The sequence below is a fragment of the Amphiprion ocellaris genome, chromosome 10, assembly GCF_022539595.1.
Source record: "Amphiprion ocellaris isolate individual 3 ecotype Okinawa chromosome 10, ASM2253959v1, whole genome shotgun sequence".
NCBI classification, from domain to species: Eukaryota; Metazoa; Chordata; class Actinopteri; family Pomacentridae; genus Amphiprion; species Amphiprion ocellaris.
The window spans coordinates 31,707,336-31,723,753 of record NC_072775.1 but is presented as its reverse complement, the minus strand read 5'-3'; the positions used below and the strand labels follow the sequence as shown (position 1 = coordinate 31,723,753).

The 16,418-nt window shown below is 38.0% G+C and overlaps 1 protein-coding gene across 3 annotated transcripts in view; it reads right to left on the bottom strand.

The window, feature by feature from the left end:
- Nucleotides 1-16,418, bottom strand: part of LOC111575892 (cyclin-Y-like) — a 28,088-nt gene that overhangs the window by 2,510 nt on the left and 9,160 nt on the right. Inside the window, exons 2-10 of one of the 3 annotated variants that reach the window (XM_055014525.1) lie at nucleotides 6,667-6,741; nucleotides 4,895-4,912; nucleotides 4,574-4,608; nucleotides 4,110-4,204; nucleotides 3,963-3,998; nucleotides 3,317-3,374; nucleotides 2,921-3,037; nucleotides 1,583-1,749; nucleotides 1,115-1,277 (exon numbers count right to left, since the gene is read on the bottom strand). In XM_055014525.1, coding sequence (XP_054870500.1) covers nucleotides 1,115-1,277; nucleotides 1,583-1,749; nucleotides 2,921-3,037; nucleotides 3,317-3,374; nucleotides 3,963-3,998; nucleotides 4,110-4,204; nucleotides 4,574-4,608; nucleotides 4,895-4,912; nucleotides 6,667-6,741 — 764 coding nt within the window. Of the gene's footprint in view, nucleotides 1-1,114; nucleotides 1,278-1,582; nucleotides 1,750-2,920; nucleotides 3,041-3,316; nucleotides 3,375-3,962; nucleotides 3,999-4,109; nucleotides 4,205-4,573; nucleotides 4,609-4,894; nucleotides 4,913-6,666; nucleotides 6,742-16,418 lie in introns of all 3 variants that reach the window. The other 2 variants (XM_023281301.3, XM_023281302.3) reach the window with 2 other exon arrangements.

Genomic DNA, 16,418 nt, shown 5'->3' with positions numbered 1-16,418 from the left:
GGAGGCAGAAGCTCAAACTACACAATGATTAACTCAGGGTGTCAGACAGTTAATAGTCTCATTCATTTATCCATTATTCATTTAATGCAAGCAGTTAACTCATGTTTTAGTTAACACTCAATAATGTGCAATAACGTAATACTAATCTGTGCAGCAACGCAAATGTAACTGTCTACTTACATTTCAATTTTGCTTAGAACAATGTACATTTTACATTGTGCGCTTCTACTTTTCCTAATCATGTTTATGAGTAATAGTAATTTTTTGGTTTCTAAGACTTTGAATGGGAGCAACATCAGCAATTTCCTCTTGAGATCAATGAAGTATTTCTGATTCTGGAAAAAGCAGCAGGAGTCATACAGTCATAGTGAAATGAACCAAGTTTGCAGTATTTTTCTCTAAAGTGCCTGGTTGATGCACTTCTGTTAAAATAGTGGCAGTGGGGTTATTAGGGCCACTGGCTCCCCCCTATGATTATTGGTAAATATTGACATTACTGTAATTCTATATTGTAATTTTTTACATTTTATAACCAAACTGATGAGACATTTTGATTTTGAGACCAATGGAAGACAGACAGGCTTCAGCTTCTCTGAAGGATTTGGAGAGATCTCTAGGAGAAGTAAAGAATGGAAGTCCAAACGTCAGGAGGCAGATGAAGATCAACAGAATGACTTTAAAGAGATTCATGGACAAAAGAAATAAAATAAGTAACCAGAACAGGGGGCAAGAGAACAGGATCTGTCCACCAGGTCTTGGATGAACAAATGGTGACAGATCTTGCATTATTTTAGGTATAAAATTTTCAGTTTTACTTCAGCATAATTGATGGAACAATTTACCCCGACATATTTTCTCCAAAGGCTCAATTTACCCAAGTTGAGACAAGAAAACACTTTTTTTTTTGGAAAGCCACATTTTAAAAACAGTTTATTTTAGATCTAAACCAATTATCCCCAGGGACGTTCCACATCCTGAAGTATATGTCCATGTTTTATTTTTAGACAATACTGTCATGCCTCCACTGTAACGACACCTCAAGTAAAAACTTGCTCATTTTACCCCACTCTCCCCTAAGGTTAAATAACTAAACAAGAAAAAAAAACCTTCTTGCCTCTAGTTTCTGAGCCTTGTCTCTGCTGAGTGGCTCCAAGGGGAAGCTCAGGTTGTTGGACTCGGACAGCGATCGCAGGTCAAAGTAATACTTGGCGTAGACGCTGGACGGCACGTTGATGTTGAACTGCAGCAGCTCCAGAAACTGTCGCTCCAGCTCATTCCTGGTCATGGGATTCACAACATTTCTACATCAGCAGACTGAACAAATCACTTTTAGAGAGAAAAATCACAAAACCTTCTTAAATCTAAAGGTTTACACAAAGCTTTTTGTTGAGGGATTTTCATTTCTTTAAACCTATTGAGGGATTCACACCTGTGTCTTGTAGTTTTAGGTTACATTTTTTGCACTTTTGATAAATCTAATGCAAAAAAAACCTCCATCAACTCCAATCTAATCATCATATGAATCTCCATTCAGACCCAAAGCTGATCCCGTCCTGAAGGGAAATAACCTGAGGTCACCCACATGTCCTCCACTGTGATGTCCTTGAGGATCTGGCAGTAGTCGACGTTCCACACGGCCTGATCATCCCAGACTTTGGAGGCCAGCAGGATGGCGCCCAGAACAATCCTCTTCCAGTTCCCCGGACAGATGTCCATCTCTGCGTAGGTCAGGAGCCTCTCCAGGTAAACCTGCACCAGCAAACGGATAAACACGGAAAATTTGCCATAAAAGTTAGGCTGTAATAGCAGTTTATTTAAGCAGCGCAGAGGCAATCAAAAGAGTTTTATAGGTAAGAAATGTGGAACAAGTGAAAGATAAAACACAAAATACAGCAGAATAAAATTAGATGGATGGCAATAAATTAATCAAAAATGTGAATAAAAAAACGTGCATTTTAGAGAATGACTAAAACAGCTAAAAAAAATTCCAAAATAACAACATGAAAGATACAAAATACTATTTTTTTTTTTTAAAGATAAATTAAAACTAAGTGGAAAAAATTGCAGACAAGTTAAAGTCTTTGAGCTTTTGGAAAAGCGCTTTATAAATAAAATTTATTATTATTATTATTATTATAAATAAAAGCTCAAGTATATTGTACTACCTTTTATTTAAAAACATGAATTGAGGGGAAAAACAGAACCATCTTTGGCTTTACCTTCTAAAAATGTCTGTATTTGGGGCAAATCTAAGTTGTAGTGGGAGCTGGTTCCACTCTGGGCTCCACTAACTGACCAGATCCTGCAGATCTGAGACACCTACCAGACTTCAATTAACATATTTCCAATATATTTTCCTCCCAGACAGTTCAGAGACTTAATGAGAATAAGTGGAGCCTTGAATTTTGTTCTGTGTTTAAGTAGAGACGAATGTATGGATCGAAGAATCAAAGTAATGTCTCTCTTCTTGGTGTTTGTCCAAAAAAAACTAAAAACATTCTGAAATGTCGCATAAAAACACAATAGCTTGAAAGCTTCACCATCAAAACCAAACAAGTTTCCACAGAGCCGGATGATCTAATCTGATTAATGTGTTTTTACGCTCTGCTCTGACGTGTTTACATTCATTCTGTCCTGTCTGACATCCCACATTCATCGCAACAGCACACACAGGCACCCTGATATTTTGGATGCAAAGTCTCATCATCAATTTACACACATCCCTGGCTTGTCTGAACACATCAGGGTTCGATGTCCCCTGTGGCCGAACCACAAACCCTGAGCGTTTGTGTGTGAGGGCGCGGATTGAGGCACCTTCTGTCTTTTTTCCCCCCCACATAAAAAATCATTCATGGTGTAGATTTGTGCAGAATTGTATATGGTTGTCCGGGAATATAAAAGGAGGAAAAAAAATTCTCACCAGTGTGACGATGGCGCACTCAGCAGTGAGCTGAGCGGCACTGAACAACGTCCTGACGAACCGGTAGATCTGCTTCTGCTCCGGGTCGTGTTGGTTGTAATCCAGTGGAACCTCTGACTTCTGAAAGAAGGAAAATTATTAATGACAATAAAAGGAGGAAGAGAAGGAAAGAAAGGATGTAGATGAAGGAGGGGAGGAGTAGATAGGAGGAAAACAAGAAGTACCGAAAAGAAAAGCGAGCAACATTCATCTTAAACATTCAAAGTCAACTGCTAGGAAAAAAATGTAATTGCACATGAGACAAAAATCAGACCCATTTCTAACAGAATATGTTATCACACATTCAACTGACTTGTAAAGTGTAAAAATATGACATGAAATTAGATGAAACCTTACTGAGAGAGGATGAAGCTTCTCATCAAAGATGTCCAGCAGCATTCCTCCATCTGTGTCCCTGCAGTGAAAAAAAACTATTTCACCATAACATTTAAATTTTTAAAAGATGCTATAACAGAAATTGTTGTTTCCACAAGAAACATATAATTTAAATTGGTCAATAAGGCATTAAAATTCCACTGTAGCTCAGTGAAGAAGTACTTACTTGATGAAGTACTTTCAGGATTAACTAAAGATTTTGCAGTTTAAAAGTTTTCTGCCCAGTATTTGGAAGTTTTTGTGCTCAAAAGTTTTTTTTTTTTGGTATTCAGACTTTAAAAATCCAAAGCCAAAACCACATGTAATCGCAAAAGAACTATACAATGCAAAGTCTTTCATAAAATGTACTTTGGTTATAATTCAATCCATTTATTTTCTGTTTACTTGACTTCAGGTCATAAAAGCAGCAGCCTATGCAGAGCAAGTCCACACTCTTCTATCTGCATCTGCATATTATTTTGTGCCTTAATCTAAAACCAGGCTGCTGTTGAAAGCTTACAAAAAACCAACACAAATAAATTATGCAGAATGTGCAACAACACTTAGGAATTTAAAGAAAACACTATGTCCTCATTGTCAGATTCATAGACTCAAAATGAATCCTCACCTGTTTTTTATATGGTAGTAAATTGCCAAAGCGACACTGTAAAGAGAAGAAAAGTTTATATGAATGAGAAAAAAGTGTGTGGACAAAAAAAAAATATATGCTTGTCTTTTATTGTGTTGTGTTTGTGTGCTGCTTCTATGGTATGACCATTTAATTGTATATTTGAGGTTGGGCTGGCTGACGGTGTTGTCATCCAGGAAGATGGTGGAGCAGGAGCTGTATTTCCTCCTCGATGTTCCGTGCTACACACACACACACACACACACACACACACACACACACACACACACACACACACACACACACACACACACACACACAACAACACGGTGACTGTTATTAGAGTGTACATGTTTTGGTCTGACCCACATACAGGAAATCATGCCACAGTGTCACACACAGCAACATGCAACCTCAGAAATTCCTGCTTCTTTAGTGCACAACATTAAGTCCATTCAAGAAAACATAAAGAACAGCTTATTTTAAATGAGAGCAATGAATGACTCCTGGTACATTTGAGGTTTGAGGTCATTTAAATAAGAAATAACACGACTATAAGATAACATGGTTTAGATGTTTTGCAGAGAAACTGAAAAAATCTGCACACTCACATTATTGATGAAGAGGCTCTTTCTTTTGTCTCGCACTGTAAAAATAAAGAAAAATGTGTCACTAAATGTCATTTCTGCTCCACTAACGGTGAGACAAACACACACCCAGCACTTGTACAACACACTGTTATCACAAGAAGCAAAACACACTCGACGGCGTTAATTGCAACTCATAAGAAAGTGTTTTGTTGCGGCTGCTGAGAAGTGACAGTAAAAGAACGTGTTAGAGAACAGAAATAAACACTGAGAGCTTCAGCAGAGAAAAGAAAAAGTGGCGTTACACCACTAGAGGGCGACAAAGCCACACTGAGGATTACTCACCACTCCTGAAAGGCACCTCTGAAACAAGAGGAACCAACAGCCTTATTCTTTCTGCACCACATTCACTCATTCTCGTTTCAAATACGCTATTCTTCAGCAGCAGTTATCAAGTTTCATTAATGACATACATGTTTTATATCAACATTTTGGTGCAAGACTTTAAAAAAAATCCAGATGCCCAGTATATTACAATAAGCATTATTAGTTTTTCAGTTTCTGCATTTGTGAAATGACAAAAAGCAGTTTGTAACAGGATGATCAGGGCATCTTCAGAGGGTTTAAGAGATGATACCAGGAGAGGAGAGAAGAAAGAAATGTCTCTACGTGACAAGATCACATTTAAAGTTTTAAAATGATTCTTTTTTGACTTCTTGCTTTTGTCCTGTTCAGGAATTGCTTCAAGGAAAACTATCTGAGAAGAAAACTCTGGACTTTAATTAGTTCATTGGTTTTGATGAGATGTTGCTGGAATTTGACACAAATTTTTTTTTTCAAAAAAACCATCTTGCAAACAAACTGCAGAATAATACATTTATTCATGACGTTTCAGGGCTAGATCTTCATTAGGCCTCATGTCTGATAAAGGTAATGCCCCAAAACATCACAAAGAAATGCCATTTTGCAAGTTAGACAGTGTGTAGTTGTCTGAAACTTTTGGATGAGCTTGTCCGTTTACTACACACCCGTATAATTAAAATAAATGTGCAAAGAGATCATTAGTCACAAATTTTGTTGTTGAAGGGCTCACAAACAAAATATACTAAAGGATTTAGTTACTTCTTTAATGACTGTAATGAAAAACCAGGTAAGATTAAAAGAGCTTGCAAATAGTGCTGTATATATTTGGACCACAGTGGAGCTCTGAGGCATAAAATCATGCATCTGGCTGCACAGACAATACTTGATTGTGGAATTTATACAACATTGATTTGGTCATCAGGGGATTTGTTGATAAAAATAAACAAAAGCAAAAATAACACCAGCTTAATTATTTAAAGCCATAAAGAAGAGGGAGGATGGATCACCTACATGTGGATGTTTTTTCCCTGAGATGAGACTAACTACTGAAGATAACAAGCAACAATGATAAGAAGAAAATGTCCCTTATTCACATCAGACATTATCTAAGTCCTTTATTTGGTTTCTGTGGATACAAAAGTCTATAAACCTGTGCAAAAAGCAAATTCATCAAATAAAATGACGCAATATAATATCCAGAACCTGCTTGTGCCTGATGCTAGGAGCTGCATTTACCAGGAAAAAGGATTTCTCAGATACAATGTTGATCTATTTCACCATTACAAAGCCAGTATTGTGTCACTGTTTGTCCCTGATAATGTAACAAAAGCACTGATCTCATGCTGAGACGTTTATGGCTCAAAGAGTCACGTTAATATTTCCTCCATCAGTGTCCAACCCCCACAGCAGGAGGCTGAAGCTCTCAGTCAGACGCCTGAAGGCAGCAGCAGAAATTAACAGCTACGAGATCAGAGCTGCTGCATAAAGTACAGAGTTCTGATTCTATTTGAGGATCCTGGTCGGTGCTGATGATGGGAGAGCAGCTCGTCCAGTAAAAGCACATAAGATCAGTTTTATGCCTGAGATAGAAGTGGCAGTGCCCTTATCATTCCTACTATTGACTTTATCTTTTGTTGTATCTAAATTATTTAAAGTACGACAACAAATGGTAAATGAAGTTAACACTGTTGATCCAACTTCTGTCCTGTTTTCATTCAAATTCATGTGAAATCCAATCAAACAAATCTACTCACCATCATTCTGTGATTTGCTGAGGAATATGGTGCTGGCCCGCGGATGGTCCGACGGATTGTACTCCATGTTCAACTCTGTCAAAACACAAAGAAAATGTATTTCTCTGTAAAATATCAAAGATAACCTGAGACACATGACTGTAGAAGAGGTATATTTTTCTTCTAATGCAGTAATACACACTGTTTTCTGCAATTTGCAGCAAAACAGGTTGCAGTAAATAAAAATCTGCTTGTCATCAATAGCATGATAATCAGAAGCCACACTAGCACACTGGTAAGTTAGTCCCACTTTGGTTGGGGCCAGAATAAATCAACACATATTAGATTGACTGGCACCAAATCTAATGACATCACCTACTGGTTTGTGCATTTTGGCCTGAGAACCTGAGGACCCTATACACACCCATATAATAGCGACTTGTGATTCACAAGATAGCCACATCCTAAACCTACTTTACTCTAAATGGGATCATAATTTGCACAATGAACACCATTCTGTATTGAAGGGCATTTGAAACTAAGACCATAAATTCATTAGTAAAATGCATACTTAAGTAGTAAATCAAGTAAGAAGGAGGCTCATTTTCTCACGGACTTCTATACAATCTCATATCTTTTTTGCAACCAGGAGTCGCCCCCTGCTGGCTGTTACAAAAAAATGTAGGTTAAAGTTACTTCATGTCATATTGGCTTTACTTTTCAAATGTGGAGGCTACATGTGTCTTTTATATACAGTCTATGATTTAATGCTAATTAGTGAAAGTTAGCATGCTAACATGCTAAACAAAGATCCCATTATATCATTATTAAGAGCATGGTGACATTAGCATCTAGCTCAAACCACAGCTGTGTCAGCCTCACATGGCTGCATGGCTGCAAGCATAACTACAGATTCTTAGTCTTGTCTAACACATAAAGTAAAATAAAATTAGAAAAATAAGAAGAATCATTCATAAATGATAGCTACTTAGTCTTTAAGATTCAAACATGCTCTTAATATTTTTTTTATTTTCTGCAAACGCAAGGTTTTTCTCTGTTTCCCTGCTAGGTTTCCCTTTGTGAGGCTTTTTTTTTTTTGGGGGGGGGTCCTGTGCACACAAACACATCCAGGCATGATTCATTCCCATCCAGAGCTAATCTGAATTGCATCATGGCCTGAAGGCAAGAGGATGTGTTTATGTGTGTGCATCTTTTAAAGCACAAGGGAAGCGCTCTCAAAATATGTGCCCTCACCATAGAGGCCAAAAAATTCCTCTGTGCCTTGTTTCCTTGTAGATAACATCGGCTAGTTTAATAACACAAACACGAATGGTTAATATAAAGTGAGAAGGAAGATTTATCTCCATAGGAAGCATTATAAGCACAAATACGTGACTTCATCTCATTAATATTCAACAAAAACCACCATAAACCATAAGCATTATGGTTTATGGTGGACAAAGATGAAATCCAGTGGAGCTCTCCATCAGCAGGGCGACTTCCAAAGAGGCTGCTTTTGGTGAAATCAGCATTTAAAAATGCCCGGCATGCAGCCTGCACTGCCAAATGTTCTGACTCCCACAGTATGAGTGTAACAGATCCAGATTAAGATCCAGACTATTTGATTACAATGCAGGCGGTGGGAGAGCAACATGGTGCATCATCTGTTTCAATCGCAGCAGCTGCTGTCGGACGACTGACTGTAGGAGAGGTTAAAACGTAGAGTAACACTGTGTAGCAGCAATCATATCCCGAGAAAAACGCTTCAATCAGTTAAATCTTCTGTTTTTTCGACATGTTTCAGGACATGTAGCGCAAACTGAATTCATCTGAGCCGTTATAATGTTTGCTTTCAACAGAACTGATTAACTGTAAGGAAAACTTTACTACATCTTGTTTATGCAGATTAAATAATCCTCTGCAATATTCAAAATCAGCTAAATGGATTAAAAAATGATTCATCTTTCAATACTATTGCAGTTCTGTGCCATCTACTCACAGCATCGCAGGATGGGAGTTTGTTTAGGCGGAAGGTTTCCTAGGTCCCTGATAAATGTTCTTAATATTTTGTCCAGTTAAACAAACTGAATAACCATCATGAAGGTTGGATTTACTGGAGTCCAGTTACATAACACCGCACTGGTTTTAGCCTTTTGTACCAATAAACAGGCAGCTGGATATTAGATATGAATCCTCTATTAGGGAGTGGCCCTTCAGAAAACATGATAACAGATGAACTGGTTGATTGTTGGTGAAGGGTTAAGCTGATCAATTATTACTTTTACAATCCATGAATAACGTCGCTCAAAGTTTCCACAGTACTCAACCTTGCTTCTTTCACCTGCCGTTATTTCCAGATACACAAACTGTGCATGTGATTAGTTCTGACCAAAGGCCTCAGCAGCCCACTAGGCTGAAGGACTCGGCCTGGATTAGACTTCAGTCCTGTTAGCACCTTATGCAACTGTAATCAGGAGGATCCCAGCGTCCTGCAGATTTCAACACGTTCACAAATTAGAGCTTCAACAGTAGCTGCGCTGGTTTCCAGTGAGAGGAATGGACCTGCAGGAGTTGAGGATATTTGACTGACCAGAGAAGCATTCTGGTCTAGTAACATGAATAAGATTTAACTATAATTACCCACAGGACACGATGCTTTTCTTTTTACAGCCAACATATCTGCTGGTCCTACAATCAGACTGGACTTTTTCATCACGTCATCTTATTTTGTACCAATTACAATATATTGCACTGCTTTTTCCATCTGCAAATCTACCTACTTGCACACCAGCCAGGCAGTATTTTACGACACTGTTGCACTATCCATTGCATAGCATTACTTGTTTCTTAGTGTCTTTGTTGTTTTTTTGTTGTTTTTTCTACTGTGCCTTGCATGTTTGCACCAGGATCTGAGAGAAACAGCATTTCTGTCCTGTCTATATCCTATACATATGGCAGAATTGACCATAAAGTCGGCTTTTACTTTTTTGAATTTGACGTGTTGTCATGGAACTACTTCCCCAAAATGCATTTTAATGCTTCTTAAAGATACTGACTGCTGAAAAAAGCAATCTGCTGGTTAATTTTAATACCACTGTAGTCTTAAAACTTCAAGAAAATATTGGTAATTTGCTTCTTTTCAAGTAATATTTGGAGAGTAACAACACAAATAAACCATTTCCTGTCAGTGTTTTCAATCATCCTATTAGGGATTATTTCGATCATCCAATCAGATCATGATACATGTGAGCTTTAGTTTAATTTTTTCCCTCACTGAGCCCCATTTGAGATTAGAAAGTTTACCTAGTTTAGACACAATCCTCATTGTAATGCGGTCAACATCCTGCAAACAGACTTAACTATTTCTGCTACACATTGCTGTGAGGAAAATTCAGTTTTGCAGAAAGAAATATGTTTAGACAGAAGAAGCCATTACACTACAGACTGAGAGAAATGGCAGATGTGCAGATAAACTGTTGCATGATGCACAAGCAAACATTTCCTCATCACTGGGGAATTATTTTTCTTTTGCTGATGTTTCAAATACATGATATATGTGTCAAGTCAGAGTCACTCTGAGGCTGCCAGGAACACACAATGTTTGCTGCTGAGTTAGTATTTTGAAGTCACGACCAGGAATCTGTCTGGAAAATAAAAAGCACCTACACAGTGTGACAGCTATGAATAAGTAGGTCTGTATTAAAAATGTAATATCTGTTTTCTTTTCACTTTTTTTCCACAAAAGCAACAGGATAAGTCATTAAAAGTAAAGTTTTAAATAACACCTGTATTTATATTTTGTATTCGGATTCATTAGTATCCTTGTTAGGGTGGGTAGGTCTAATACTGTATATGTCTGGCCTCACCAACCTACCCAGTATTTTTTTTTTCATTTTTGCATTGTTTGTTTCTCTGTAGTTCTTTCTCTCTCTTCCCTTTACTCTCGCCCCAACAGTTGAGGCAGGTGGCCAACCTCCCTCAGCCTGGTTCTGCCAGAAATTTCCTAATGCTAAAAGAAACCTTTTTCTTCACACTATTACCAAAGAACTTGAGTAAAGGCATCATTTGGATTTGGTGGGTGGATGGGTTAGTTAGATATTTTTCCTTTTTGTACGCTGTTACACTGAGAAATGGTATTTCAATTTCTCTGCACATGTAGCGACAATGACATAATAATAATAATAATAATAATGGATTAAATTTATATAGCGCTTTTCTATTAGGCATATTCAAAGCACATGCAATGGATCCATTATTCATTCACTCACACATTCTCACTCTGGTGGTGGTAAACTACATTTGTAGCCACAGCTGCCCTGGGGCAGACTGACGGAAGCGTGGCTGACAATCTGCGCCTACGGCCCCTCCAACCACCACCAACATTCACACGCATTCATACTCCAGTGTGAGTAGCAGCACTGGAGGCCAGGTGGGTAAAGTGTCTTGCCCAAGGACACAACAGCACATGACTAGGACAGAGAGGGAATCGAACCGCCGACCCTTCGCTCATTGGACGACCCGCTCTACCACCTGAGCCACAGCCGCCCCTACATAACAGGTCGCTTTGTCTTTAACGACACAAAATTAATACATTTTAACCATAAAAAAACTGCATCTCTGCCTCATGTGTCACTAAACAAAGTCCTCATGTTTGAAGGATATTTTTTTTCCTCAATTACGGCTCACTTAAAGCTCTTAAAATAGTTTCTGTGTTTAAATAATAGAAATAAACTCGTCTTTCATGGTCCTTAAAGCATTTTTGATGAATGTTAACATTTCTGAATAAATCCTGCATGCTACTAGGCCACCCTACTGGAATTCCCGCTGTGTACAGAAGCCAGTGTCAAGTGTCGCTACACGATATTCACCACCTCAAGTAAACTTTAACGAAGACTTGCGGTCGGCTTGTGGACTCTGAAACAGGAGGAGGTCGGCTCAGCCATCAGCTGGCAGGCCTACCTGTCTGTCTCACTGCTCTTACATAATGAATTAACAACAAGCGCAACCTGCTTCTAACAGCCACATCCATACTTGCGCTATAGTGTTTCCAACGTTGTGCTGATGTGCTTCTTTCTAAACCCCTTTTAAACTTGTCAAAATATTCCTCGTAAACCAAACAGTGATCTGAGGAATCCTGAGCATGTTCTTTCTCCATTGCAGAATAATAACCAGACAGCACAGTGGGTTGTTGAGGATTAAGTGTTAGATCTTTTCACTGTTTGCTGTGGTTTGGATGCTTTCTCTTTAGAGCATATCGCTGTGTCAGTGTCTCAGACAGAGTAGTTTCGCTTAGCCGGCCCGTTCTGTCGTACATAACACACAGAGAGAAGCATCACATCCTTAAATGTTGCCGCCTCAGCAACATGACGCTGCTATCAGTTACCACAATCCGTTGTGTTTCAGGGACACGTTCATCTTATCCATTTCTGCAGCTCTTTACTTCATGTCTGACAAACACCTTCAGGGAGTTAGACAGATTTTCAAATTATGAAAACGATTTTACTTATTGTTTGGGTGCAACAAAAGCCTGTAGGTCCCTAGAATATTCTCACTTCTCCCATACAACACTGAATATGTCAAACCTTTACAATGCAGTGCTTTACCACCAGAGCTGGTTGTTTATGTGTAAGTTTAATAGAATTAGTTTTGAAGAATTTATAAGTTCAGACAAGGCTACACTCATACAAAAAGAAAGGAAGTAACTGGTTCAGTGATAAAGATAATGGATGAAGCAATATGGGGTTTTCAGGGCCGATACTAATGCTGATTATTGGTAATCTAGAGAGATCAATAGCCAAAATTTGAAACCAATGTACATTAAATGTTATATTTTACCAACATGTGATAGCAGGGAACCTGTCATTTCTAACTAGGGTTCTTCATTCATATGGATTACTGTAGATGAATTTGTTCAATAGCAGTACAGATGTCATGATCAATTCATTGAGATTGATCAGTTTGTCTCCTAGTGTTCTTCTATTATTAGCTTTTCAAGGTTCCATCACTTTTATTTCCCCACTAAGAGCCAGTTTGAAGTATTATTAGTTACTGTTTTCCAGGCACCCTGAAGCGCTAGTCGTTAGCATAGCCTTAGCCGTTGTGAAAGTAGCTAATCTCCTGGTTTGTTGCGACTGTTTGTGTTTCTTGTAAGTTTTTGTGGTTTGTCTCTCTGCTAATGAGATGTTGATGAAACCACAGAGTGACGAAAGACTAGGAGAGGCAGTTTCAGACTCAGAGCAGTGCATTTAATTATCGATAATCAGTAATCAAAAATAACTATACCAATAATTGGAAAAACAAAATGCCATATATTGACCCCAATATTTGGCTAGGCTAATAATTGGTTTGTTCCTACCATTTACTATCTTATAATCACATAGAGAGCCAGATAGTGGACATTGAACTCTAGTAATAGTTCCAAAGTCTCGACTTGTTATTAAAGATGACTGAGTTTTAGGTGTCTGGGCTGCTAAGCTCTGGAACTTCCTACCAGGAGATCTCAGTTTCCTCCTTTAAATCTAGTGTAACTGTTGGTATCTGTCGGAACCATTGAATTCGTTTCATCTTGTGATATTTTATGTTTTAGATCTTATTTGAAGGAAATATCTGGTCTTATTATAAAGAACTTTGTTTCTGAGAGGTGCTATCTCAACAAAGTCACTATTTTTTTCATCTATTAGGTGCCAGATATTGGTTAACATATTACCCAGAATATCCTTGACAGTGGTATTTCTGTCACTTCCATCTAAAATGTGTTGCTATAGCACACTGCATTTTAAATTTAGCTATCAGCTATCATTTTTAGGCTTCACGTATTTGGATTATTGACACCCTGAGACCAGCTCTGCTTCTGACAACAGTGTGAATAACATCTACAAAGTGCATGTTATGAATGTGATCCTGCTGTTATTGCTGTTATCTATGGTAACATGGACACTGATTCACTCCCATGCAGTCAGCGAACATGTTCATTGGTCAGTCATGCGTGTTAATGTTCGGTGGTTTCATCTTAGAGGACAATTTGAACTACGCTGCTGTGTGCTTCATATGAACATGCTTAATGTCCACTGAGCAGAAATCACTAATAATAGGTGGGTGACTTTCATGTGTAACAGAAGTGAGCTGCAGGATTCAGCTCTATCTTACTATAAACTATCAAACTTATTCAGAAAGTGACAAGTTTTTCTCAAGTTGATTGACTTCTGGTACGTTTATCCTGATTAAATGATGCGAAAAATTCTGGATTTCTGTTCAGATGTTTGCGTGTTGTGCACTATAAATACATTCAGGTCAGTGAGAGATTATTAATGTCAGTTTTGATAAATCAGGTTGAACGCTTGGACTTACGGCTTTTGTTCAACATTTGTTCCATCTTCATTATCATGTTGCGCGTCAAACAGCAGTAGGACGTTATTCTAACCCCCCTTATACTGTTTCAACACACACACACCATTGGCTCAGAGTGGTATCACAGCAGGTAAAACAAACAGGACCAGATCACACATGCACATGGCCCCATTTTCCTGGGACACAAAGGGAGAGTTCCCTGGGAAAGCACTGATAACAGAAGCTACACAAACACACACATCAGTCCTGTTGCTAAAAATACAGAGTGTACGATGCTTAGAATACTACAGCAAAAAAATAAAAAATAAAATGGCAAGATTAGCAAAGCTTTTGAACCGTTTTTGAACCTTTCATACCGACAAAGTACTCTGCGACAGTGGTGTATTATTAAACTCTCAGTAACTGTGTTTAATGATTCACCTTTTTCTTAATACTCCTGCCTCTTTTTGAAGAAAACATAATCAATGAATTAATCCGCTCCATTGCACCAATTATTCCACCTCCCTGCTAAGAATTCATTAAACTTCATTAAACCACTGGTGGATTACATCTCAGTAATGCAGGACTAATGAGAAATTCATGCAGTTCATTTAGAGCTGTGATATTAAATTTAATGTACAAGTTGACATTGTTTTGTCTGTGATTACATCAAATCCTGGTACAGTTACTTTTTTGGTGGAGTAAACATTAGAGAAGTCCTTTTTTTTTTCATTGAACTTTTATTTCTTCCCACATTTCAAGCTGTCAAGATTAAGAAAGCATTAGCACAGTTTGTGCCAGGCGATATAATAGAGATTTGTGTAATAACAGTTAGGAATCTAAATTATTTTTTAAAATGGGACAAATTGGAACAGTGACATCTCTGACATCATAATTTATCTATTTCTTCATACCCTAAATAGAACATTGTGGCAAATGACAGTAATTGTAGTAAAAAATAAATAAATCTGCATTATGGGGGGCTCTCATCTGATATTGCTGTTTGTGATGTTCATGCGACATCATAATTAATGTTGCTCCAGTGCAATCATTGCAATTGACCAAAGCTGATGTTATGATTTCATTGCTTTGCATAAAAAATGCAAAAACATGCATATAGTGTAAATTTGCTTTCAGGTCTTTGTACCATTTCAGGTGTTCCAACATATGGGTAAAGTTGGCAAATTGTCTGTTTAAACCAAAAGCACAAACTTTTCTGAAGCCGAATTTAGGGATATTGCTGCCTGAACAAAAACAAGTATCTGTGTTGCTCAGATCGAACAAAACCTGAACTGAAAAAGCTATAAAACCTGCAAAACAATACTCCAACCAAGTCCAAAAATTGCTCAGTTACTGCTGCACTTTTGGTTCCACGTGGACTTGTCTCTTCGGGATGAAACCACCTCCTCACAAACTCAGTTTTTCTATCTCACCCGACTTCTAAAATCCCTTTTCAGTCAAAAAAAATATTAATTTTATCCACTGCCAAATCCAAGTTGCAAAACACCACGATTGGTCAGTTCCAAAGATGGATTCAGGAGCAACATTTCCTGTGATGCTGTAGAAACATCGCCGACACGACGCTATCAGACAAATCACGTTTGACCCTGGTTAAATCAAGTCCGTCTCAAGGTCAGGTCAGATGATGCATATTTATCCTCATCAGTCTAACGGAGCTTTTGATTGGTTGTGCAATCCGTCCTGACAGCGCCCTCTAAGATCTGATCCTTATTTATTCAAATAAGACCGTCTTTAAAGTGCTTTCTGTCCCGACAGCTCAAAGCCAACACGCCTTTCTGATGTGATAATTAGCGAGATGAGGTGGTCTCGGTGTGCACTGGGACTGAATTACTCTCTCATTACTAGTCAATAAATCAAACAAAGCCTCTCTCCTGTGAATAGACCCTGAATTAAATAATTTATCCCCAAAAAAGGGCGAAAGAAGCAGTAAGTCTCTATTTTATGGGTCCTGATCATTGGTTTGGGTGCTTTGATCTGCTGTTGTTATTTTTACAATATTCTCAAACTCAGGGCTGTTTCAACTTTACAGAAGTGTTGAACCGAGCCATCTGTCCCTGGTGAAACATGACTGCTGCTGCTGCTGCTGCTGCGGTAAAAATAGTAATGCTGCTTGATGTGGGTTCAACATGAGAAAGAACTGGATGTAATGCACTATTCGAGCAAAACTTTTTTAAATTCCTTTATTCTCTGGTTTACTTTGTTTTTTTTTCCAATCTCCTATCATGGCTTAAAAACTACTCTGATAAAAACAGTAACAGGATTCATTTTTTACGATAATTTCATGCAAAGCTACGAAAAAACTCCTATATAGTGATTTGTTTTCATCTCTTTGTGCAATTTGTGGCTTTGGAAAGTGCTTTATAGTAGAAATGCTGTAAAATAATGTTAATATTTCCACTGTATTTTAGTGCAGTTCGTGTTCTCTT